Source organism: Neofelis nebulosa, chromosome 6, assembly GCF_028018385.1.
Source record: "Neofelis nebulosa isolate mNeoNeb1 chromosome 6, mNeoNeb1.pri, whole genome shotgun sequence".
NCBI lineage: Eukaryota > Metazoa > Chordata > Mammalia > Carnivora > Felidae > Neofelis > Neofelis nebulosa.
The window spans coordinates 132,824,931-132,852,836 of NC_080787.1; the positions used below are offsets into that span (position 1 = coordinate 132,824,931).

Genomic DNA, 27,906 nt, shown 5'->3' on the forward strand with positions numbered 1-27,906 from the left:
TGCTGTCAACTCTTCATCTTACATAGTGCTTTAAAAAAGCAAAAAAAAAAAAAAGGAATAAAGAAAGAAGAAAAAGAAGAAAGAAAGAAAGAAGAAGGAAGGAAGGAAGGAAAGGAGGAAGGAGTCAAACCTCAGCAACTCAGCTGCGGGCAATTGTTCTGTTGACAATGCACTATAGAAAAACAGTCCAATACAATTCTTAAGAGCCACCGCTGGCAACCAGACTTTATCTCTTTCTTTGTTTATCCAACGTGTGTCTATACCTGAGAAAACTTTAAAAGGTATTTGTTCTTGAGAAATAGAAACAGATCATTCCTGAGAATACTCTTTTTTTTTTTTCAGTTGTCAAATGGTCCTTTATTGAAATATTTTCCTTTGTACTTCTTAAGTAGCTGGGCATTCCACTGTACCACTGTTAGTATCATCTATGATGTCATGAAAATGATGGCCATCAGCACTGCATCCCACACACTGAGAAGTCCCCAGGTTCTCTTTACTGGCTCTAGAGAGCTCTCTGACTCTAAAGATCGGTACTGCATCTGTCAGGCAATGTTGGCCATCTCATCAAAGTGATACTTCCACTGTGCTTGATGGGCTTTTGCTTCTGTCTCTGGTTCCTGGGGGCCTTTGACACTGGGGGGAGAGGCAGAAGGTACTACTTAATCTGGGTCTGTCTATTCAGTATGGTCAGTTTCACTGTCATTCTTAGACCCTTCCAGTCACCTGTTGCCTTGGGATGTCATCATCCCATCATTGCCTTTTTGGGTGACAGACCCAGGGTCCAGTCTTGGCAGCTGGGGCAGACGTGGCATCGACTTCCCGGCTCATGCACTTAAGGTCTGTGACTTTGATCCCATTGGGGTGGAGTTTCGGAGACGTGGTGGAGGCAGCAGGTACCAGATCAACCCAGAGTGGGATAACCAAGAAAGTTGCACCTTGACCTCTTCTAGGCCAAAAGACGAAAGAGCTGCCTCCAGCCATCTTTATCATCACACCACTGAAAATTCCTGACTTTATGCCAGCTGGTTTTATTATTATTATTCAGAATGCTTATATACCACAGGAAAGAATACATTTGGCAAAATATATTCCTTATAGTGAAGACCTCTTTATTTTGGGGCTCAACTAAAAAAGAGTTCTGGCCAGTTGAATTGCAACATAAGTGATCTTCAATCATGCACTCCCACAGGTTTATTGAGTCAAAGATTATGTAACTATATCTTTTAAAAATATAATTCTAATATAGAAAATGGAGCCTAGGATTTGGAGACAGGACTGGTCTTGAACCCTTTCTCCAGCTCTGTGATCTTGGGCAAGAGAATTACCTTTTCTGAGTCTTTATTACCTCATCTGCAAAATGAAGTTAATAATACCCATTTAAGATGTTGTGTCAAAGATTAAATTATCTCTACAAATATTTATTGATCACCTCCTATATGTCAAGCTCTTTCCTACAAATATCGTGGTGAACAAAACATAGGATTATCATTCTTGTACAGCAAGTGGTCTTGGATGGACTTGAATATTTGAATATTTCCTTCCTAGTTCTTAAGTCATTCAAGCAGAGTGTTGCATGGAAGTGGATTAGAACTGGATTTCTTGTACCTGTAGTTCTAAAATAATTATCCCTCTGGCTGCCCCAGATTTTGGGTAACAATTGGGCTGCTAAAGGTTACTTAGAGATTCAGCAAGCCCATTTACAGATTTTTCCCATTTTTTTAGTTTATAAAACCTTACCAACCCGCAGAGCAACGTCTATATTTGCTAAAAATATTTTGTACTACTTTTACTTTTGTTAATATATACTGTTTAACAGTAAATATAATTTGCATTATAGACTTTTAGAGAGGGAGATATATATTCTTTAGTGCCTGAAAATTCTGAATAAGTTGTTACCCTGAGATTTGCCCCTGGCGCAATTGGCACAGGCACAGCTGGCCTCAAAAAGATCTTCTGTTATTGATGATGTCATTGATGGAAAAAGTAGCTCCTTTTTAGCGGTGATGATGCCATTAATGAAGTGATCTAGAAAGATCTTCACTTTTCAAAGAGATTTTCTGACTGGCATCATCAGAGTACAGCCTAACCCTTCCAGGTGTGACATCTGATAATCAGCAAGTAGGCTAGGTAAAATAATGACAACCAGATAAGTAAGAATACTCAGATTAGTTATTTGAACTTATATAATATAGAAATGTGGATGATTTTATACTCAGTTTGGAACAATGGATGAAGAGGTAGAATTCAAACACTTTTTAATATTCACAAGTCAAAAATAATATATTGTCGCCATTCTATAACCCACACAGGCCATCTGAGTCAGCAATATCTTCGGTGTAAATGTTTGATTTGCAGGGATTTTTTTTTTCTGTGTGAGATTTGACAAGACTTGGCCTTGTTATTAGCTATACATTTGAATTTTATACATGAATGCACCATTGTAAAACTAGTTTTGGTGTTTCAAATCAGTGAAACTTCAGGCCAATGTCATCTGAGGTGACTGGATTATAGTGAAAAAAAAAACAATAAAATATATCTTTAAAATACATACTGTCTCTGTATCAACACACATGTACATTTTGCATGGTTCCCTTCAGTGCTAATTATACTGTTTTAAAACAACAATAGAGAAGCAGAGAGTAAAAAAATATAAAGTTACCCAACTGTGGAATCACCCACCCGACATTCTAGGAATACTATTCTCTAATTACTAATATATTGTCAGTCAGAACAGTTACCTAGAGGAGGACACTTAAAGCAAAGAATTTCTACTATCAGTATTTCTTTTAAAATCCTGTATTTCTGGGGCGCCTGCTCAGTCGGTTAAGCGGCCGACTTCGGCTCAGGTCACAATCTCGCGGTCCGTGAGTTCGAGCCCCGCGTCGGGCTCTGTGCTGACAGCTCAGAGCCTGGAGCCTGTTTCCGATTCTGTGTCTCCCTCTCTCTCTGCCCCTCCCCTGTTCATGCTCTGTCTCTCTCTGTCTCAAAAATAAATAAACGTTAAAAAAAATTAAAATCCTGTATTTCTGTTTTCTCTATAAATATAAACAATATGTTGCTTCAAAGATGTTCACTCTGATATCATCACCATGTCTTTTCCTGCCACCTGGTTCCATTTTGCCATGATACCTATTAAATTTTGAAAATTATAACATTCAATTTCCTGCATTTTCTTTGAATATGCAAACAATACAGCAAGAGAGGAGCAAAGATTCTTTCATGGCCTTTAGGAGGTACTAAACAGAATTCAAACTTACTGGTGGTTCAGTTCTCAGTTCTGCCACCTTCTTACTCGAGAAACTCCCATTTTGAAAGGCAAATCTATACCCTAACCCAATTTTACCTAAGATCTTTGTCCCTTATACCTGGCTATCAAATTTCAATACCAAGACAAGCTGATTTTCCTTTCTTGTCACCAAATTTCATCCACATCTTGGCCCACTAAACTGAGCATCCGAGTGGCCACTGCATCCAAACAACAAATGGGAAGGTCCTACCAAGCTTCTTTGGAGTCTGACTTCAAACATCATATCTAAATACATGTACTACTGTTACAAACCAGTACATCCTTTCTGGAAGCTAATTTGGCTTCGTTTCCTAACCTGCTGCTGGTACACACATAATTTGGCATTATGTATCAACAGTCCTAAAATCTTCATAGACTTTAACCATAAGAAAATAATTTAACATTCAGACATTCAGACAAAGAATTCTACAAAAGATATTCATCATGACATTTTTCATAAATGAAAAATTGAAGATCTTATACTACTTAATGTCCAAGAACAGGAATTGGTCAAATAAATTTTAGTATATCCACAAAATGGAGTTTTAAGCAGTTATGGTCAAGGTTGATATTCTAGGAGGATTTCTAAAGTGGCATATCAAAAATTCTCATGCTACAGTCCAAAACAAGAGTGTGTGTACAGTACAATGTTAACTATGTATAAATAATATGAACAAGGAGAGGGCAAAAAAGGACATCTACCAAAATACTAAAGTAGTTATTTTTATTCCTTTCTTATGTTCTAATACATCCTTCAATATTATTGAAATTTCCTATAACAATCATAATAAAATAAAATTTTAAAAATTCAAACACAGGAGAAAAATGCCAATGGAGTGATCAATGCACCACTTGCTTTCCCGTCCCTCCTGCCTCTTAGGTGAGCCATACCCAGCTGCTGTCTGATGTGGTGCTTTTGCTAGGAATTTGCACTATCCATTCTCCTACTAGAGACAAAACAACTATTGAGGGGCGATGATAAGAATCTGTGTCACCTGTTCTCTGTTCTTTTTCAGCACACAACAGTTTTGCCCTTTATATTAATCGAGATGAGGACATCACACCATGCGTATCCCAGCAGGAACAGCGGACTTGCCGCCATATGTACCTTCTCTGTTGGCTATATATTATGGTAAGGACAGTGCCTGCTGGGCTTTCGTATTGTATTAGATTTTGCACTGCTAAATTTGGGCACATATTTCATTATGGATATAATCACTAACAGATTCACACTGCGTGCCTCATTTGGTCCAGGACCTGGGCTTTGTCTCATTTCCCCAGATGCTTATATTTTTAGAAAGTATATGCCAAACCTCACACAACAGGAATTTGTTGAACAATCCCATGTAAGCAATGGTTCTTCCAAGGCTACATTTTTCAACTCTTTTTCAAACTAAATGTTTTTCTTGGACAGCGATTTTATTGCTTAAGGGCTTTTTGCTTGGGATTTTTTTTTTGTTGCTGTTGTTGGTGAGCAAATGCAAATGAGAACAGAAGAAATGGCCTCTTTAGAGGAGTGACCTTAAACTTCAGAGGAAACGAGGGAAAATGGACATTTTCCTGAGTCAGTTTAGAACCTGTCTTGCAATTAGTGATTATACATAGCATGCATTGAAGGGTTTTGTTTTTTCAAATTGGGATAAATAAATCACAAGAAATCTCCACTTGGCCTCTGGGGCACGAATAGGTCCCAAGTGGGTGGTGCCACATTAATCTGATAACAGTACAGTTGCCTGTTAAGTTTACTTCACATTAATTTCAGTTCTTATCATGTTTTAATGTTTCAAAATTATTCCTTTTAAGACAGAGAATTTCTCACTTCTCTTTAGAATTCCAAGTCCTCTTTGATATATTAGTGTACACAGAAGAGGTCCCTCCTGCCAGCATTTCTGCCTCTTGGGACTCTCTTCCTGAGTTCTGGGTCACCATCCTCTCCTTTAAGCCTGAAGGACTGAACAAGTTCTCCCAAACACCCCAGAACTGTACTTAATCCCTCCAAAATCCCTGAGCACTTTGGGAGGCCCAGGCAACCATGGAGCGTTTTGCTCCAGCCAACTCAGAAATACAAAATAAAGGTCAGTACAGTGCTTCACATACTTTGCATGAATGACCACATAACGCCCCAGATCTGACCAGAAGGGGAATTTGTTTCTAGGAAGTCCTACCTGGTGGCTGGATCTAAGGGGACATCCAGACAATAGACCCCAGGACAAACATGCAATAACATTCACTCCATCTGCCATTTCATTGACTTGTCAAAGACTGGGGAATGTTTGTTTTCCTAGTCACTTCCTAGATCTTTTGTTTCTAGGTTAAGTGTTAAGTATTGATTTTCTCTGACAGAAAAATCCAGATCCAGATGATCAGGGCTCACAGGTGAAGTGTGACTGAAATTATGTCTTAAAACTAAATATATGTACTTTATATGTATTAACTTGATATTTAAATGACTCTTATCTTTCAGAAGAGTCATGTAGGGAAGCATGGATTATTCTAAGGATACGTTCATTTAAAAATCAAAAATCATTAAGAATCAAAAACCCCCTTAGCCTTCCCAAATATAATCTCATTACGGTGTACTCATATATGCTTACCTCTGGGAAGAGAAGATTTTTATTCTGAGATCTCTGAATGTATTTCTGTGAATTCATTTGTATGCAATTAAATTATCTGAATCTGGGAGCACCTGGGTGGCTCAGTCGGTTGAGTGTCCAACTTTGGTTCAGGTCATGATCTCACAGTTTGCGGGTTCCAGCCCAACATGGGGCTCTGTGCTCACAGCTCAGAACCTGGAGCCTACTTCAGGTTCTATGTCTCCCTCTCTCTCTGCCCCTCCCCCATTCATGCTCTGTCTCTCAAAAATGAATAAATGTTAGCAAAGTTTCTTTTTAATTATCTGAATCTTATAGAGCCCCAGAGGTTTCGGGAAATATATACTTTCCGATGGCTTTTCTTCCACTGTGCGTACATTCAGTGCACGTTTCAAAGAGACACATGGGAAATACCACATACCCTTCATTATAGACCCCCAAGATCCCTCATTAAAATGAAGCATTACTCACGCTCTTCATGCCAAGTGACGCTTGCCAGCTCTGTGTACTCCCTACGTAAACCAGTACTTGTTTGGACATGTATTTGCATTAACCAGCAAATTCCCTAAGATATGTTCTGAGAGAGCTTTCAAAGTAGACTTTTTCCTTTGGTCTTCTGCCCTCGGTATTCAGAGCTATGCCAAGTGCTAAACAATGCCCCTAACATCATGTCGTAGGATATAAATCCAAGGATTTTCACTGTTATCAAAAAGGTACTGGTTTTTGCTTCCTACCAGACTATCCCACAAGCCGCCATACCAGTGACACAATAGTAGAAGGTTCAGGATACAAAATCTTTTGATAGCATACCAGGATTGTGACTGTACATTCCAGAACCTTGTGCCAAAATGGAAGAAAGCATTCCTCTTATCATGTGCTAATTATAAAACACATAGATCTCCCCTGCAGTCGTCTGCACGGTAGAGCTGAACCTGGACCTCTGCGGCTGCTGGCCAGGCTGTCCGTGCTCTGCTCTGATTCTCGCTTGCTGTCCATTCTCACACGTCTCCCTCCCCCATGTGAATTTGTTCTATTCCTAGATTTGGATAGCCAAAGTAGAGAAAGCAAGGGATATGGGAGCTTTCCCTCAGAGACTGGAGCCCACTGAGCTGCCACCCTGAGTGGCTCCATTTCCCAGCCTCCCTCAGTCCTCCTAAGCTGAGCATCAGAAGTCATCCTGGACTCCTTCCCTGTCTTCTTCTGCCCCCACCATACTTCTCTCCACTTACCCAGGTGCCTAGGACACAAGCATCTCCCTATACACTTATGGTGGGCTGTTAACTCCTTCTCTGCACACCTCGCCTCCATCATCATCCCCCCACACATTCTCTGCACCGTAGTTGGGGGATTTCCCCTAAAAAATGAGATGACCCATATTAGCTTATGCAGAATACAACACAGAGGTCTTCTTGGTTTCTAATGCAACAGTAATTGTCAGCGAGTGTAATGACTACCATTCTTTTGACTTCGGTACCAAGTGCTTTTCAAATATTATGTTATTTAGTTCCTCAAATAACCTTTTGAGATAGGTATTCTCTGACCTATTACACAGATAAGGAAACTAATCTTAGTTTAGAGATTATATGAGCTTAGAAAGTATATCATTTGCCCAAGGAAAAGCCACTTATTCTTATTGTTGCCAGAGCTGGAGTGTGGCTGCAGTCTGTACAGTTCACCATGCTCTCCACTGCCTTCTTCTGGATGAAGAGTGCGTCTGTGGGTGAACAGATTAAGTGCATGTTATAGTTTTGGTTTTGTCTCGAAGCAATATATCGGAAGCAGCATGTCTAATAGTTAAGGCCACTTCCTAGGTTAGAATTCTGAGCCCTTCACTTTATATCTGAGCTCTCACTTACTCAGATATAAAATAGGGTTAAGGACCTCACAGGGCAGTTGTGAGGACTGAGTTACATGTAGAAGCCATGGAACAATGCCTGGTACACAGTAAAAAATTTCTATATTTTCTATTATTGTTGGTAGTAGTAGTGGTGGTGTTAATATTAGTATTTCTATATTTGCTGTTCTGAGAACAGTAAATAGTATCAGAGCACATAGTGTTTTCTTATCAAGGGTTTGAGACTTTTAGTTACAATGCTATAAGCCCTTTCTTTTCCTTTTACTCTTTCTCGCTCACTCACACACTCTTCACTTTAAAAAACCAAAATAGCCCTAACATATATGAAAATATCTTTTTTTTTTTTTGCTTTTTAAGTTTAGAAGGACTATAAGGAAATCTTAACGGGGGACTGAGTAAAACAGAGAGCTTTAAGATCATGGAATATTGACTGTGGTCACCCTCTAGTTAACAAATTCTGTAAGAGAAGACATCCTTACTCCACCTGATGCAGGACTCCTGGTACCAGTCTTTTCCTTGGCTGTGGCCCCACACCACCTCACATCTTTGTCTCCCTGGAGTACTGGTGCTGCTCACTGCTGTGCTTTAAAATCTGAAGGACATAGGAAGAGGAAACTACCCCAAATCTAGGAAATGTATATCCCAACGTTTCAGCAAGGGGTCTTCTTTGGCCTGAGAAGGCTTCTTCCAGCCCCTGTCCATTCCCCCCTCCCATCGTGGTTCTCATTCAGTAGAGTCCACATGAGATCTCAGCGCCCATGCATAACACATGTTAACACTAAATTCAAGGCATGGTCAAGAGCAAGGAGGCATCACAGAAGGAGAGAAAATAAGTCCTAGGAGTTTCTTCTTATGGGTAGACATTTCTTATCACTACGGTGAACTTATTTAAAGCAGAACAAAGATTTCTGTTGTCTCTGGGCTCTACTGGTTTTTGATAAATTTCATATTCCAAATCTCATTACCCCAGATGGGTCCATTGTGCAGTTCTCAAAACAGAAAACAAAACAAAGTAAAATCTTTCTTTTATGATATAATCTTAAGCTGCCCTAAATCAGAGTTCTATCTCCACCAAACTGATATCCCTCAGCTATGCAACTGCAGATTATTTTTTGTTTTCTTATTGAAACTTTTCTTTATTTCCTCAAGTAAGTGCTGGAGACAAATGTTTTTTACTTTTTATTGTTTGTTTGTTTGTTTATGTAGAGAGGGAGTGAGAGCACAAGCAGGGGAGAGGGACAGAGGAAGAAAGAGAGAGCATCTTAAGCAGGCTCCACACTTGGCATAGAATCCAATGCAGGGCTCAATCCCATGATCCTGGGATCATGACCTGAGCCAAAATCAAGAGTTGAATGCTCAACTGACAGAGCCCCCCCCAGGTACCACAACAAGCATTGCTTTTTAAAACAGAGGGAAAAAATACTAAAAATAAGAGTGTACTCCAATTGGAGGGGCGTCTGGGTGTCTCAGTTAAGCGTCTGACTTTGGCTCAGGTCATGATCTTGGGGTTTGTGGGTTCAGGCCCCACATCGGGCTCTGTGCTGACAGCTCAGAGCCTGGAGCCTGCTTGGGATTCTGTGTCTCCCTCTCTCTCTGCCCCTCCCCCACTAGTGTTCTGTCTCTCTCCCTCTCTCTCAAAAATAAACATTAAAAATTTTTTTAAATAAAAAATAAGAGTCTTAAAAATAATTTTTAGCCATGAATGAGTGAAATTTTATGGTTCGTGAGTTTAAGCCCCACCCTAGGCTATGCTCTGACAGTGCAGAGCCTGCTTGGCATTCTCTCTCTCTCTCTCTCTGTCCCTCCCCCCCCCCTCATTCTCTCTCTCATTCTCTCTCTCTCTCAAAATAAATAAACTTTAAAAGATAATTTCTACAAAAATAGTTAAAAATTTTTAATTTAATTTAAAAAATTTTAAAGTGAAATTTTAGACCCCTACTAAAGTGAAATTTAAAGTTCCCCTACTTAATTGGATGCTTCTTCACCAATTAAGCCAATCTGGCCAACATGTAGTTGTTCTCTAACTAGCAGATGACGTTTTCCTCTGTTCAACTGGAACCTTTCGCTCCATCATAACTGCGTATCCTGATGTCATAATGTGTGGAAGTTTTCCTGATTTCCTGGCAGTAGAGTATGAGGAGTAAGAAAGAGTAAGGTGCTGAAAAAATAAGGAGCAAGTACTTGGCATTCTGAAGAGAGGTGCCTTTCTTGGATCTTATGCTCTCATAAGCCCAAGCACTCTGTTCCCTTACGCATCACCAAAGCCATCCACATTCTTTTCTGTGCTCATCTTCCCCACCTTCCTTCCTCAACCTGGCTTGGGAGAAGGAGGGTGTCTTTACAGCCTCAAGTTTGGGGTCCAGAGGAGCCACTGGGGAAAGAAGTGCCTCCCCACACTCACCAAAGCCAAGTGTAAGAGGTTCTAAGAGAATCCCTGGTAAATACCAGGTGTGAGACAGGAATCTCACTTGGAAAGCAGACTTGTTAACTTTCCTTTGTCTCCTGCCTGAGCAAGGAAGAGCATTGGAGGGATATGGCAGGGTGGAGGGAGAGACAGCTATAGAGCTGTCTCTGTATAGCATATGACCTCATAGGTCATATCATTGCATGTGGCAAAGATGGGTGAGTTTCTTGTGGATCTGGTTTGACACTGAGAGAGGGCACTGGGCCCACCCAAGAAGGCCAGACCCTGGACAAGGGTTTCCAAGCAGCAAGAAACTGGAATATACTACCATGAATAGAAGCCAGTCCATCCCCCACATACAGAATTTGTGCAGTGGAGAAGCCCTTACAAACATGCATGAGTACCCCATGCAAAAGTGAGTATCTGACCATCAGCCTCACAGCATTTATGAGTAGGAAGTTGGTATTACCAGAGGGAAAAGGGAAACCACTTGCACAGCCATGAGCAGTGAAGTCAGCAGATGTTCATCCTCCTCCCACTTCCCCTCCAGATCCCCAGCTAACAAAGAAGCATCCCAGAACCAGGCTATGCCCTCCCATTCTACTTCAGGGTACTGGGGGAGGAGGCAGAGCCCCTTCTGCAAAAATGCAGAGCCCCTTCCCACTTATGGCTCCGGCAATAATCCTGGTGTGTCAATGCAGGCAAAAGGCCAGTGTGTTGGAGCAAGGTGAGGGAAGAGTCACTGGAGACCCCTGGAATGGAGGGAGGATTATGTAGGCCTCGTAAGCCATGTAAGGACCGTGTCCTTAATTCAGACGGAAATTAAGAGTTACTGGAAGCTTTTGAACAGAAAACTGACATGATCTGAGACGCTTTTTAAAAATGTTTTTATGTTCATTCATTTTTGAAAGACAGAGGGAGACAGAGCACAAGCAGGGGTGGGGCGGAGAGAGAGGGGGACAGAGACTCCGAAGCAGGCTCCAGGCTCTGAGCTGTCAGCACAGAGCCCGATGCGGGGCTCGAACTCACGAACCACGAGATCATGACCTGAGCCGAAGTTGGATGCTCAACCAACTGAGCCACCCAGATGCCCTGATCTGAGACATTTTTAAAGGATCACTTTGGCTACTATGTTAAGAATGGACTGGGGGCAAGGATGGAGCAGGAGAACGATTACGAGGCTGTAGAAGTAATCCCCTCTAGTAGGCAATGGCATGGCTTGGACCAAGTTAGTAGAAATGGCAGTGGGAGAACTAGAGGATTCTGGATATATTCTGAAGATAGAGCCAGTAGGATTCCCTACTTAATTTAGACCAAATCTAAATTAAATTCTGGGCTCAGCCCTTCAATACTTTTTTAACTTGATGTGATGTGCAGAATAATGGCCCCAGAAATGTCCACATCCTAATCTCCAGAATTTGTGAATATACCACCTCAACGTGAAAAAAAAAGGATTTTGCAGATGTGATTACATTAAAGACCTTGAGGTGGGGAGATTATCCAAGTGGGCCCAAATCTGGTTTTCCTGCTGTGTTTAGAGAGGGGCAAGACTGTGGGAAAACAGTCAGATGGATATTACAGGAAAAAGACCCAAATAATCCTACCAGCTTTGAAGATAGAGGAAAGGGACCAGGATCCAAAGAATGTGGGCCACCTCTAGCAGCTAGAAGTCAAGGCAATGGATCCAGAAAAGGACACAGCCCTGCCTGCGTCTTGATTATGGCCTTGTGAGACCTGTGTTAAGATTGCTAACCTACAGAATTGTAAGATAAACATGTGTTGCTTTCGCTACAAAGTTTGTAGTAATGTGTTATAGCAGCAGTAGAAAACCCACATACCTGGGCAAATCGCTTAGTCTCTATGGGCCTCAGTTTCCCCATCTGAAAAAAAAGAGGGTGATGATACGTAGGCAGGATTGCTCTGAGAGTCGGAAAAATGCCTGCCATATAATTGGCCCTTAGTACAGTAGCCATTGTTGCTGTTCTATTTATACACTAAGAATACTCGGGGTAGGTGATGGGCATTGAAGAGGGCATCTTTTGGGATGAGCACTGGGTGTTGTATGGAAACTAATTTGACAATAATTTTCATATAATAAAAAAAAAGAATACTTGGACCTAAAATAGCCTAAACCCAGCCGCTTTCTGTGTGTTTCTTCCCTCATTAACCTGTGGTGCCCATTCTGGGAGCTGGAAGTCCAGCTCCTTAAAGTCAAACCGTCTTTTGTTCAGTTTCCCTCTTCCCTTGCTTTGGGAAAATCACTTATCCTCTCTTAGCCTCCTTTTACCACCTTTAAAATGGGAGTAATGCCTGCACCACAGAATTGCTATAGGGATCAACAAGCACATGGGGCCCTCGGGAAATGATCACATCTTTCCTTCCTCCCACCACAAAAATCCAGAATGTCTGAGGAGTGTATGGGAAAGTCCTATTTCTTTCTCTCTCTCTTCCCCACCACCCTTTATTGTCATTGTATCCTCTGGTCTTCTTATGGAGTATGGTCCTGCTTCATGGGTTTTGTGTCCCCTTACAACCTATTAAGAATGCTAAAGGGCTTTCTGAACATTTCTTATGGTTCGTACCATAAGTTGTTTCCCAAGCTCTGCTTTTCCCCTGAGAGCGGAGAATGTCATTGCTTTCCCATTATTCTGGTCTGCTTGTTTTTACAAACACGTTGTTGAGAGGAGTTTTTCTCTCGTCTTCTAAGGAGAAGTCTATCTGGACAATGGAGGCCTTGCCAACTGAGAGTAGGGCTTGCACTCAGCCCCTCGGAGTGCTCACTTGGGTGTTGAGTGAATCAGTTTCTTAGATCTGCATCTGGACAGAAGAAGCTTGTGTGTATAATTCATCTCAGTTCCCAGTATTTATTATTCTGAGTTTCGTCTTCTCCTACCCCCAACAGCTGGTTCTCAGACTTGCTGGGAGCACATAAAGAACTCGAATTCCCCATATGCTGTTAAGCATGCCCCCTGCCCAAAAATCATTTTCTATGTGATTATGACCCTACCCATACTTCCCAGCACTGCAGCTATACCAACACAACTGTTTCTTTTCCCTGTAGTTTTCTGGAATCACCAGTTTGATGCCTCTTGTGTCCTCGATATTACTTCGCAGTTTTACTTTGCATTTCTTCTACCAGCTCTGCCCCCCTCCCTCTACCCCACCTCACATTCCCCAGTCCTCTCTCAGAAAATGGCCCAACCTTGCCTTTCACAGAGACTGAATGCAAGAAAGGCATTTCTTCCCTCAGACTTCCTTACTGTACTCACTCTCTTCTTGCCTCCTGTGACAATAGGGGAAGAATTTCTACAACTTCCAACAGGTGACCATCCCTCTGTGCTCTGGCTCCTCCCCCCTCCAGCTCTTCATCCATCCTCATTTCATTCTCCTGCAACTTCAGTCCCACTGACAGGTCCTTCTTTTTTTTTTTCTTTTTCTTTTTTTAATGTTTATTTTTGAGAGAGAGACAGAGCACAAGTGGGGGCGGGGGCAGAAAGAGAGGGAGCCACAGAATCTGAAGCAGGCTCTAGGCTCTGAGCTGTCAGCACAGAGCCCGACGTGGGGCTCAAACTCCCAAACTGTGAGATTATGACTTAAGCTGAAGTCGGACACTTAACCCACTGAGCCACCCAGGCGCCCCCTGACAGGTTCTTCTAATGAATACTGGAACTCTCTCCATCCATGTCCTATCTTAAACATAAATTACCCTTCTGGGACCACCCCCTTTTACATCTAGCTACTGGACGGACTCCCTATTCACAGCCAAGCTTCTCTGAAGAGTTGTCTACAGTCTCTAGTCCTCTTTACACACTTAACAGCCAGGGCAGGCTAGCCACTAAGAAAATGGATTTGTGACCTGAATTGCCTGAGCTTGGATCCTGCTTCTACCATATGACTTTGGGCAAGACACTCAACCTCTCTGTGCCTTTGTTTCCTCACCTACAGAATGGTGTAATAAGAGTACCTGCCTCATAGGGCTGTTGTGGTGATTAAAGTAGTATTAATCTTTAGTGTCTGTAAAGCCAGAGGAGATTGTGTGCTTTTTATTTATTTTTCATTATTTATCACTTATCACTTATTATTTATGTATCATTATTAGCCCACTCCAAAGGGAGTTAAGCTGCATTACTTTAGCAAAGCCTTGGTCGACGTCACCAGTGACTTCTATTTTGCTAAATTATTCGAGTGCTTCATAGATCTCTTCTCCGTTGATATTTCAGCAGTTCTGATACTCAGTTATGTCCCTTCTTGAGTTACTCTCTTCTCAGACTTGGATGATGTAACAGTCTCCCAGTTTTCCTTCCAGTTCTCAAAATGATCCCTCGCAGCAGCATCTGCAGGCTCCTCCCGCCACTCCACCCAAACCCCAGTGCTGGAGTTCTTTGGAGCTCAGCGGTCGGTCTTCTTCTTTTATTTATTAACTTTCAAATTTTATTGTGATAAGAATACTCAACCTGAGATCTACCTTCTTAACCGAGGTCCTCTTCTTCTTACTCCCTACTGTCCCTAAGTAAACCCATCCACTCCGTGTTTGTGATTTCTTCCATCTAGGATCCCCAGCTCAGAACTCTCTTCTGATACCTACTCATAAGCTCCTCATGCTTGCAATTCCACACCAGGCTCATGCAGTACTCACTTTCCCAACTGCACCCCAAACCTGTGTTCCCTGGGCATTGCCCTCCACCCAAGTTTTTGTGCCAGAAATCTATGAGACACCCACAACCCAGCTTCTGAGGTCTTTTACAGATAGTCATTCAACAAGTTCTGGCTTCTAGGCCTCCAGGAAACTTCTAGAATCTTTGCACTTTGCTCCCTCTCCACTGTCAATACCATGGTCCCAGCTTCCGTCATCTCTCTCCTGAACCACTGCACAGAACTGGCATTCCCTAGTCTACCCACAGGATCCTTGGGTGATCCTTTAAAAACATACATGACGAGGGGCACCGGGGTGACTCAGTCAGTTGAGCGTCCGACTTCGGCTCAGGTCATGATCTCACAGTTCATGGATTTGAGACCCGCATCAGGCTCAGTGCTGACAGTTCAGAGCCTGGAGCTTGCTTTGGATTCTCTCTCTCTCTCTCTCTCTCTCCCCCTCTCCCACTTGTGCTCTGTCTCTCTCTCTCTCAAAAATAAACATTAAAAAATTTTTTTATAAAAAAAGCACACATGACGAGGCACCAGGGTGGCTCAGTTGGTTAAGCATGTGACCTTTTTTTTTTTAATTATTTTTAAATTTTTGTAAATTTACATCCAAATTAGTTAGCATATAGTGCAATGATGATTTCAGGAGTAGATTCCTTAATGCCCCTTACCCATTTAGCCCACCCCCCTTCCACAACCCCTCCAGCAACCCTCTGTTCTCCATATTTAAGGGTCTCTTATGGTTTGTTCCCCTCCCTGCTTTAATATAGCTTTTATTTTTGCTTCCCTTCCCTTATGTTATTCTGTTCTGTGTCTTCAAGTCCTCATATGAGTGAAGTCATATGATATTTGTCTTTCTCTAATTTCACTTAGCATAATATCCTCTAGTTCCATCCAGTAGTTGAAATGGCAAGATTTTATTATTTTTTTAATTGCTGAGTAATACTCCATTGTATATATATACCACATCTTTTTTATCCATTCATCCATCAGTGGACATTTGGGCTCTTTCCATACTTTGGCTATTGTCAATAGTGCTGCTATAAATATTGGGGTGCATGTGCCCCTTCGAAACAGCATACCTGTATCCCTTGGATAAATATCTAGTAGTGCAATTGCTGGGTCTTAGGGTAGTTCTATTTTCAGTTTTTTGAGGAACCTCCATACTGTTTTCCAGAGTGGCTGCACCAGTTTGCATTCCCACCAGCAGTGCAAAAGAGATCCTCTTTCTCTGCATCCTCGCCAAGATGCGTTGTTGCCTGAGTTGTTAATATTAGCCATTCTGACAGGTGTGAGGTGGCATCTTATTGTGGTTTTAATTTGTATTTCTCTGATGATAAGTGATGCTGAGCATTTTTTCATGTGTTGGTTGGCCATCTGGATGTCTTCTTTGGAGAAGTGTCTATTCATTTCTTTTCCTCATTTTTCACTGGATTATTTGTTTTTTGTGTGTTGAGTTTGATAAGTTTTTTATAGATTTTGGATATCCCTTTATCGGATGTGTCATTTGCAAATATCTTCTCCCATTCTGTCAGTTGCCTTTTAGTTTTGCTAATTGTTTCCCTCGCTGTGCAGAAGCTTTTTATATTGATGAGGTCCCAGTAGTTCATTTTTGCTTTTGCTTCCCTTTCCTCTGGAGATGTGTTGAGTAAGAAGTTGCTGCGGCCAAGATCAAAGAGGTTTTTTCCTGCTTTCTCCTTGAGGATTTTGATGGCTTCCTGCCTAACATTTAGGTCTTTCATCCATTTTGAGTTTATTTTTGTGTCTGGTGTAAGAAAGTGGTCCAGGTTCATTTTTCTGCATGCCACTGTCCAGTTTTCCCAGCACCACTTGCAGAAGAGACTGTCTTTATTCCACTGAATATTCTTTCCTGCTTTGTCAAAGATTAGTTGGCCATACGTTTGTGGGTCCATTTCTAGGTTCTCTATTCTGTTCCATTGATCTGAGTGTCTGTTTCTTGTGCCAGTACCATACTGTCTTGATGATTACAGCTTTGTAATACAGCTTGAAGTTCGGGATTGTGATGCCTCCTGCTTTGGTTTTCTTTTTCAAGATTGCTTTGGTTCTTCGGGGTCTTTTCTGGTTCCATAAGCATCTGACTCTTGATTTTGGCCCAGGTCATGATCTCGTGGTTCATGAGATCACGCCCTGCATCAGGCTCTGCACTGACAGTGTGGAGCCTGCTTGGCATTCTCTCTCTCTCTCTCTCTCTCTCTCTCTCTCTCTCTCAAAATAAATAAATAAACATTAAAATAAAAACACACATGACCATGTCACTCCCTTGTTCAGAAAGTATGGATGACTTCCCATTGCTTCTAGGAATAAATCCAAAGTTCCTTTTCATGGCTTAGGGGACCTGCATTATGTGACCCCACTGACCTCTCCCACCTCTTCCTCCTCCTCTGCCCTCTTCATTTGCTAGCTCCAGCCACATTGATAGTCAAGGGCAATCTAAGTTTCTTCTAAGTTAAAACTTTCACCTTCTTCATACCTCCACTCAATCCCCACAAGTCACGTCCCCACAATTATTCATCCTAAATCCTACTCATTTTGTAGGTCTCTGCTGAACTATGTCTTAGGGAAGCCTTCTCTGATTCCCAAGACTTGGTTCAGCTTCTCCATGCTACACACTGCTTTAGCGCCCTGCTCATTTCCATCTAATGAGTTAAAAAACAGTTGTAGTTATGAGGTTATTTGGTTAATTTTTTTCAAAGTCTGCACCCCAGATCCCCTCCCTTCACTATCTAGAGCAAGAGATAGATCTGTAGTTGAACTGGTCTTAAGGAAAATAAAGAGAGCTTCCCTGTCTACAGTTTTCTCAGGGTTAATACAAACACACTTCCTTCAGACATCACATCAATCAAAATGTCAGGAAATATTCTTAAGATAGATTGTTTAATAAGAGAAATTGTGACAGTGTCTGAGTTTTAAATGCAAGCACATAAAGTAGGGAAAACTTAAATTATATATATATATATACATACACACACACCTACCTTACACTTAGCTCAGTGGTAGCTATATAAAGTGGTTTACAATATTCCTACCACCGATTTATCTAATACTGAATTTCAGCGTGGCTTTTCTCCCACCAGCCTGATTCATGTAAATAGCCAACTGACACTGATAGACTTGTAGAAAAAACCACACAGACTGCACTCCTTGCCAGAGTGACATCCTATATGGGAGGTAACCCAGTTCAGGCAATAAAAACATTTCAAGTAGAGGAAAGATTCATTTATTAGCCAAATTATAGCCTCTTCATTTCCTGGAGGTGAACCTTCTCAGTGTCTAAGGGACTATGGGAGCATTTTGAAGGTTCAGAACATATCCTCTGGTGGTGGCAGGAGGGGATGATGTGAACATCCTCACAGTGACCCTCAGCCCTGCCCAGTGTCACCTTCAGCAGATGATTTCCACAGCCTGCAATAACCAGGAGAAAAAAGAGTTCCCAGGCATGTGTTTCCCACAACACCCAACATTGCTGGTCTCCCCAGAGGCACAAAATAAAAATTGATTGAAAATAAACACTTCAGATGAGGAGATATCTGTACTAGATTTGAGTTTATTCCGCAAGAGTGAAAAGAAATTTACAGCCAAAATGACCTTTTGTTTGAGATCTAATGGAAATGGCAAGAGAAACTTGGTCTAAAATAACCATGAGAAACTTTGACCTTATACATGTAAGTAGACCCATTTCCCTAGTAATTTTCAAAGAGAAAGAACTAGCTGGCTATTATCATATTTAATTTTTCCTTAATCTGAAAGGTCTACATCAATGTTGACTCAGGACAAGGTTCATTAACTCTCTCAAACAAGCGTTTATTGTGTCCCTGGCATGTGTCCAGCATTGTGCTAGGTGCAGAGGGTAAACAATATATTAAGCTTCAGCCCGACCCTCAAGGAACCGACGGTCTATTGAAGGATACAGAAAAATAAAAAAGCAATTACCCTACAGTTGATGAAGGCTGTTTATAACAGTGGAAATACAGGAGGCTCTGAAAGCTTAGAGGAACATTCCCTAACCCAGACTTACAGGGTCATGGGTTAGGCCTCTGAAAGAAGTGACATATAAGCTGGTCCTTGAGGGTAAGTGTTAGCCAGATGCAGGTCCAGTAAAAGTGGGATAAAAGTGCCCAAGGCAGAGAAAGGAGATGGTCTGGAAGTAAGAGAGGGAAAATCATAGTCAAAGAAGTCCAGTGCACTTGGAGCAGGCCACATTTTGCCCTCTTCCAATCAGGACGAACTAAATCCTATCTTTCGTCTTCCCACCAGAACTACTTTAATTTCACCTCTGTACGACGTACTTCTTTGACCTGTTTTGTGCATGTTTCTTTGGTTGGTTGGTTGATTGGTTGGTCTGCCCACTTCCCATGATACCAGGCTCTCTCTGGCACCCTCCTCCTCGTTCTCCTCGGCAGCCCCTGTTGGTCTTGTCCCACTCATGCTCATACCCTCTTGGCTCACTTTCTCATGCTGTCTCCCGTCCACCCTCCACCTCTTGGCCAGAGTGTTTTAAAATGCAAATCTGATCATGTCAACCCTCCTACTTTAAAACCCTTGTTTGTTTTGTCCTGTTTGGGTTGGTTTTTTTTTTTCTTTTTCTTTTTGGTAGCACTTTTATTTTTCCTTATGCCATGACGTATCCTTGGGCTGTGATATTCTCACATGGAAATAGAAAAATAAGACGTGTAAGTTAGCCTTAAAAGCTGAGAAATACGTACCAAAATCTTACATAAATTAAGACAGTGCATAAATTAACAGGTACAAATACACAAATTGTTTTGCCACTATAGTGAGTAGTTTAAACCTTGTGCTTTTCTGCTGAAAAAACATTGGATGAGAAATAAAATGGAGTCCAAAGGCTTGGATTAGCTGTGTTTCCTAGCTCTGCTGGAAGACTGCTGGAAGACTGCAAGAAAGAAGTGACAGTTCATTCATAAAGTCTTGCCAGCCTCTAGAGATATCTAGGAATTGCCATTAGTACTCTGTTCAGATCTAATCAAGCCCCAGAGGAGTGAATAGCTCACATGAAATTGTCAGCCAGCCAAAGCCCTCACATCAGGCCAAGTCCCTTCCATAACCACATTACCCTTAGCTTCCCCATGTCACACAGAATGCCCAACCGAATGTGTAAACTTTAAACCCAATGTACATACAGAATTTCAGAAAATGTATTATAAAGAAACAGTTAATGAGGACAGTGCTGAACAGTGCTATTTGCCTTCCTGTCAGACTAGGAGAAGTGTCTTTTTAAAAAGACATACTCCAGGTAGACAAGTCTAACAGAAGATGTATACCTCTGTCAGGGCAAACCTGTACTTGTGGACGGACTCGTACAGAAAACTGTGTATCTGCCAGCAGTTCATTTAAAAGTATTTGCAATGGCAAACACACAGGCCAAACTCACTGGCACTCTACCTGCTAATCCACACCTGCTGGTAGGTTAAAGTTGTAGCCTGACACCATAATTGCACTCAAAGGAGTGGTAACCTTAATTTTCATTGCAGTTGGCTCCAGAGCTGTGACATCTGTGTCCTGAAGTCAGTACCACCGGGCTCCTTGGTAATACCACCAGCCACGCAATGCACATTGGGTTGGCATCTAGGCCCTTACCACTATAAGCTTCACATCTTATGGTTGCATTAGAGGCCTTCTCACGAATGCCATGATTTCATGCCAAAGAAGGATGGCTACAAAGAGCTTCTCAGTCTAAGAACCTCTCATTTTCAGAGAACCTCAGCTAACTTCAAGGAGCTCAGTTCTATTCTCCAGAGAGGACACTAAGCGGCGGTACCTCCTGTTTGACATCCAGAATAGGATGGCACCACTTCTCCTCCATGTCATGTACAATTTCCTTCACTTCTGTGGGGGTGAAGCTCTGACATCTTATTCTCGCAGTCTTTGGAAATATTCTTCCAAGTCTCAACAAGCTGGGTTCAGAAATAAGATAACGGGACCAGGTGTAACCTTCATGAATGGGCATTGACCCAAGTCTGTACACCCAGCAGCGTCTGACCAGAGGCATGCTGGAACAGCACAGTCAGAATAGCAAAATGTATAGCTGGGCTACAGTTATAAACAAGACCCGTGACAGGTGGCCTTGAGGTTCAAGGGAGCTTCACTTAAGAAGGGAGTAGGAATAGCAATAGGAATCACTGCAGAAGGCAGAGTGTCAGATTCCCCATCCCATCCAGTAGGAGTAGAGCCACACGCGATCGCATTCTTTGATGACAGATACCCCTCTTGTTCTGGGTTCATCATCCGTATGATCTCCCTCTGCCCCATACCTACCATGACATCCTGTTGTTTGGGGCAATAAATAACAGAAGGCAACCAGGCACACCGATTATCATCCTTAGCAGAGACATCTTTGCTCATGCTGAGGGAAAGACAAGTGACTTCTCCATTCTTCTTGATACTTTAATTTCCTGCCTACACAGATGAAAAAGAACTGCCCATGGGGCACCTGGGTGGCTCAGTTAGTTAAGCATCCAACTCTTCATTTCGGCTCAGGTCATGATCTCATGGTTTGTGAGATCAAGCCCCACATCAGCAGGCTGTCAGCACAGCGCACAGCCTCCTTGGGATTCTCTCTCTCCCTCTTCTGCCCCTCCCCCAACTTACTCTCTCTCTCTCTCTCTCTCTCTCTCTCTCAAAATAAACTTAAAAGAACTGCTCTTGAAGAAGTGACAGCATCTGAAGAGGCTTTGATTACTTAAACTCTTTAGTGGCCTCAAAGGCCCTGTCTGACCTCACCCCTGCCTACCTGCACCACCTCGTCTGCTTCCCTTGCCTGCTCACCCTCTATCCTTCAGTCACACTTGACTTCTTTCCATCCTCAGACACACTGGGCTCTCTCTTGCCTCAAGACATTCACACATGTCCTTCCCTCACTACTCAATCTATTGCCTGGCTTTCCTCCAGCTGGCGAAGTCCTGAGTGTGGGGGCTATGCCTCTTGTGTTCATTGCAGTATCCCCACCTCCTAGCAAAACATTTGGCTCAAAGCGTGTGTCAAACACAGGGGTGAGTGAATAAGAAGAGGCTGTAAGCAAACATTAAGGTTTGGTGACAACAAGCTGAGTGAGTGGTTATCTCTGGGCTTCTATTTTCTTTGTGACATGACATTATCTAAATGCAAGGAGGAAGGTGAGTAACATGGAAGGGGTTTTTTGGCTTGCTTGTTTTGTTGTTTTAAGAGGGAATGATACAACAAACCCCTACTACCCATCACCTAACTGCAATAATTATCAATATATTGCCAAACTTGTTTCATCTACACCTATTGTTGGATTTTTGTAGGCATATAATTTACATACAATCCAGTGGTTTTAAGACAATTCATGAAGTTGTTCAACCATCACTATTATTAATTCCAGAACATTTCTGTCACCCCAAAAAGAATCCCTCTACCCTTTAAGTAGTCGCTCCCCATTCTCCCCTCCTCCAGCCTCCGAAATAACTACCCTACTTTCTGTCTCTATGGATTTGCCTATCCTGGATATTTCATATAAATGGAACCATACAATATGTGGCCTTTTGTGTCTGGCATCTTTCACTCATCATGATTTTTTTTAAGATTCATCCATGTCGTAGCATTTATTACCACTGCATTTCTTTTTATAGCCAAATAATATTCCACAGACATAGCACAATTTGTTTATCCATTCATGGACAAACATTTGGGTTGATGGACATTTTTGGATAATTTCCAGCTTTTTGGCTAAAGATGGAAGGGTAATGAATAAAGTATCCACATAGTTGGGGGTTTTTTAGCTGTTTATTTTACTCAATAAGTAGTTTAATACTTAGATACAGATCCATAATGGAATTTTTTTCTTTTTTTCTTTTGTTTAAATCCAAGTTAGTTAACATATGGTGTAGTAATGGTTTCAGGAGTAGAATTTAGCGATTCACACATATAACACCCAACGCTCATTCCAACAAGTGTCCTCCTTAATGCCCATCACCCATTTAGCCCATCCCCCCATCCAACACCCCTGCTGCAACCCTCATTTTGTTCTCTGTATTTAAGAGTCTTGTACAGTTCGCCTCCCTCTCTGTTTTTATATTATTTTTCCTTTCCTTCTCTTATGTTCATCTGTTTTGTTTCTTAAATTCCACATACGAATGAAATCATATGATATTTGTCTTTCTGTGACTGACTTATTTTGCTTAGTATAATGCATTCTAGTTCCATTCACATTGCTGCATATGGCAAGATTTCGTTCTTTTTGATCGCCAAGTAATATTCCAGTGTGTGTGTGTGTGTGTGTGTGTGTGTGGTGAATATATATATATTCACCATGAATATATATATATATATATATATATATATATATATATATATTCACATGTTTATCCATTCATTCAGTTGATTAAAATATCCATGTAGTTAAAGGGAGAAAGAGCATACAGGAAAGCATATTTCAGGCCATAGGGATACCTGGTTGAATTTGAGGCCATAAAATAATGCTGCACTATCATATACTTTTATGGCACACAAAACCCTCTGAAGTGAGCTCTGCCTCTTCCCCATAACTGCATTCACCAGTTCTACTAAACTTCTTGCAGTTTCTTGAACTTTATTTCACTCAGCTCTGGTGTTGGCAATGTCTTTCTCTCTGTGGGGACCATTTTCTTCCAGGATTTACCTCCTTTTGCCATCTATCTTTGGAGTCTCAGATCAGACATCAATTCCCCCAAGACATTATCCCTGACACTCTGGTTGGTGTTAGGTGCCCCTCTCAAGTGTCCCCTGGTATCCCTAATCACTCCATCACAGCACTTACAGCACTACTTTGAAACCTCACCCCGAGGCGCCTGGGTGGCGCAGTCGGTTGAGCGTCCGACTTCAGCCAGGTCACGATCTCGTGGTCCGTGGGTTCGTGCCCCGCGTCAGGCTCTGGGCTGATGGTTCGGAGCCTGGAGCCTGTTTCCGATTCTGTGTCTCCCTCTCTCTCTGCCCCTCCCCCGTTCATGCTCTGTCTCTCTCTGTCCCAAAAATAAATAAAAGACGTTGAAAAAAAATAAAAATAAAAATAAATTAAAAAAAAAACCTCACCCCTGCACTACCACTGGACTATAAGCTTGAAAGAGGGAAAAAAAAAGTTAGAGAGGGATGGAGGGAAACCATAAGAGACTCTTAAAAACTGAGAATAAACTGAGGGTTGATGTGGGGTGGGAGGGAGGGGAAAGTGGGTGATGGGCACTGAAGAGGGCACCTGTTGGGATGAGCACTGGGTGTTGTATGGAACCAATTTGACAATAAATTTCATATAACAATAAATAAATAAATAAATAATTTACTGTTAACTCCCCAAAATAAAATAAAATAAATTTTTCAGAAATATTAGCTTATCAATTCTCCCGTTGTTTTTCTTTGTCCACATTTGCCGTTCCATTCTTGAATGAGGATGTCTAGAACAAAACTGGAAAGTGACAAGAGGCTACTCTCTCAGGTGGACACATGTAGAAAAGAATAGAGTCCTAGCCAGAATTTAAAATATAATCTAGCATTAATAATAGCATCTTAATTGACATTGAAGAGGGTCAAAGTGCTTTTTCAGAAGAAAGAAAACTTAGTAATATGCTTTCCCCATTACCATCAATTTTGTTAACTTAACTTTTTATTCCTGTTTGTTAGTTAAAATTTTGGCTGTGCATACTCCTCAAAATCATTAAACTACGGAATATCTGGATTTTTAATAGCATACTGCGTTAATAGGGATATTGCCTGAACTTGACCAAATAAATCCTTCTTTAAAATAACCACACAGAAAATATAGCTACATTTAAAACACTGTATGCTCCAAGACTTTGAATGAATTTTCTTCTGAGGAAGGCACTGTGTAGAGGAAGAAATATCTGACACATACAAATTAAGTGAAGTTGATCTATTGAAATGTAGCTGGCAACAGTCCAGCTTCTTAGTTTGCTTTTAATAGTTTATTTCTAAGTGCATGCATCTTTAAACTAGTTATATAGCTTATTTTTACAACAGACAAATAGTGAGAGATGGCCTTAAATTGGCTCTTGCTATGCAATCCAAAGTATATCTTAATGCAAGTTCCCCTGTGCTTATCTATTAATGAGGTTGGACAAGAATAATGCTGCCTTGAATTGCAATGTTCAAGGCATTCATTAAAGTTAATAATCAGTGCTCTTGCATAGAAGCTTTATGCCTAACGTTGATCGGCTCTTTGTTGTGGGGAGTTTGCTTGCATTCAAGTAGCAAGGAGCTCACCACAAAGGCCATCAGGTAGGTTTCCATGGTAGCAGCCCTTCTTTTGTTATTCTCGTTTGTAACATAGACAGTATCCAAATACTCACTGTGTCACTGCTTAATGAAAAGAAATAGAATATTAATAATACCAGGATAGTCAGGAAGCTAGTCTTTGAGTGTGACAATAATGGAGGGAATGCTGTCTCCTCAGGTTTGCTTTACAGCAGCCATCCACCAAGTGTGACTGGTGACCCTTTGATCTCATTACCTTGTGTCCTATTAATGACCTTCAGAGGTCTCATCTTATTACTCTAGGAACAAGTAATGATGGGTAGAATCGTTTCATCAGTGCTGAACCTGATAAAATACGAGTTTGCAACTGTACACTAATAAGAGTGTTATGTAAACCTGGAAGAAATCAACTTTTTTAAGATACAAGGATAACACTGAAGAATGAAAATAGCTTTGAATTTTTGTTGTGTTTGTGTATATATTCATTTTTCTTTAGTGACTCAACACCTGGATTTCTCGTTGTCTTTGTCTAAAAAAAATACATTCTGGTAAGTGTCACTTCCCTTTGGTTGTGACTCAATTATTTGAGCCCGTAGCAGCACATGGGAGCTTTATTATGCGGCCATGTCTTGTTCTAACAGAGATCACCAGAGAAGTCACCTGGTGTGCATTCATTCAAATAAAAAGAAGAATTTACTAAGGCTTAGCATCGTTCTTCTATTTGGCTCTGCTAAAACATCATTTTTGCCACTTACTCAGGAGAGTAAAAAGTATAACTCTAATTTAATTTAATTTAATTTTCTCCTTCCCCCAGGCTAGATCTGAAAACATTTATGAACTGGTAGGATTTTAGTGTTTCAGTTTTAGCTACTTTAATTTATGAGATTTCCACAGGGCATTGTATGGCTTTCCTGAGTTGTTGTAGCCTTCATTATAAATGACCCTAAGTAGGTGTAACATGCATGGAAGTATGTTAAAATTCTACCATATATTAAATACATTTTAAAATACTTTAAAAAAAAACTTCAGTGAGATGGAGAACAGGAATAGGAAATTAGAGGGATGCCTGGGTGGCTCAGTCAGTTAAGCGCCCAACTTTGGCTCAGGTAATGATCTCACGGTTCATGAGTTTGAGCCCCGCATCAGGCTCTGTGTTGACAGCTTGGAGTCTGGAGCCTGCTTTGGATTCTTTGTCCGTCTCTCTCTCTCTCTCTCTCTCTCTCTCTCTCTCTCTCTCTCAGAAATAAGTAAACATTAAACAAAATTTTAAATAGGAAATTAGATATGAATTTGGCCAGTGATGCAGAAATGGAAAGGACCCAGGATTGACATGGAAGAAATTTAAACTGAATCAAAGTTTGAAGGTTTCCAGCTTGAAGCTGTTAAGAAGCATCCATTCACCTTTCAGGTGGGGTGGATAAGAGGGGGAATGTGGGCTTTCCCAGTGGACTGACAAAAATGAAATCAGGGCAAAGGATAGATTCAAGGTCAGCAGGCCCAGAAACTACTATTCAAGGTCAGCAGGCCCAAGAAAAAGGAGATACAGTGGGACAGGAAGTGAGCAGGAAGGAGTGGAAGCAGAGCCTCTGGAGCCAGACAGAAGGAAGGGCTAGACTGATAGAATTCTGGCAAAAATCAACATTTTTGCCTCTGTTTAATAGACATAAATTTAATGGATAAACAATTTCAAGATGTGTAATATACCAGAATTGGAATCCAGAAGGTGAAGAGTGTACAGAGTGGAAGAAATATTTAAAGTAGTAATGGCCAAGAATTTCCCAAAATTAATGACAGACACCACACCACAGATCCAGATCCAGGAAGTTCAGAGAATACCAAGCAGGATAAGCACCAAAAGCATCTACAAATACTGTATTCACGCTGCAAAAAACCAAAAACAAAATCTTGAATGAAGCTGGAACAGGGTTGGAGAAGTGGAGGAGGATACCTTTTACTTATAAAATAATGAGGATAGAATTTATAGCATACTTCTCATCAGAAATCACTGCAAGCAAGAAAAGAGTGGTGTAAAATATTTAAAGCACTGAAAGAAAACAAAAACCTCAAAGTCTACACTGAAGAAAATTATTCTTTAAAAGTGAAGGAGGGATGCCTGGCTGGCTGAGTCAGTAGAGCATGTGACTCTTGATCTCAGAGTTGTGAGTTCAAGCCCCACATTGGGCGTAGAGTTTACTTAAAAAAAATAAAAAGTGAAGGAGTAATAAAGATTTTTCTGAGGCAACAAAAAACTGAGAGAATTCATTGCCCACAGACCTGCCCTAGAAGAAATGTTAAAAGATGTTTTTAAGGGGCATCTGAGTGGCTCAGTCAGTCAGCCAAGCATCCAGCTCTTGATTTCAGCTCAGATCATGATTTCACGGTTCATGAGATCAAGCTCCACATCAGACTGTGTGCTGACAGCATGGAATCTGCTTAGAATTCTCTCTCTCCCTCTCTCTCTCTGCCTCTCCCCTTCTCTTGCTCTCGCCCTGTCTCTCTCAAAATAAATAAACTTTTTTTTTTTTAAGATGTTCTTAAAGGAGAAGGAAAATCAGGTCAGAAACTTGGATCTACAGAAACTTGTATGGGTGATTATCGTATGTGGATAAGTGAAATGAGTAACAATAAAGTTATAAGGGATGGAAGGGAGAAATTGAGAATACTTTATTATTAGGTATTTTTACTGTCTATGAATCGATATTTGAAAGTTGATTTACATTTGTTGTAAATGTGTATTGCAGCTCTAGGGAAATGCTAGAAAAAAAATTTGCAAAAAAAGAGGCATAATTGACATTCTAAGAGAGAAGAGAAAATGAAAGCATATAAAATTAATTAAAGCATAGAAAAACAGAAAAGAGGGAGAAGAAAAACAAGAAACAAGTACAATGAA

General features: G+C 41.1%; 1 protein-coding gene across 14 annotated transcripts in view; it reads left to right on the forward strand.

Annotated features, from left to right (window-relative positions):
* The window catches only part of AIG1 (androgen induced 1), a 319,775-nt gene that overhangs the window by 191,047 nt on the left and 100,822 nt on the right, over window positions 1-27,906 (forward strand). For 9 of the 14 annotated variants that reach the window (XR_009263368.1, XM_058735496.1, XM_058735499.1 and 6 more), the window contains one exon: window positions 4,303-4,418. The exons of the other annotated variants lie outside the window; for them this stretch is intronic. Coding sequence is in view for 8 of the 9 variants with exons in the window: in XM_058735496.1 (XP_058591479.1) it covers window positions 4,303-4,418 (116 nt within the window). In the remaining variant the exon portion in view is untranslated. The remainder of the gene's footprint in view (window positions 1-4,302; window positions 4,419-27,906) is intronic. 14 annotated transcript variants of the gene reach the window in all.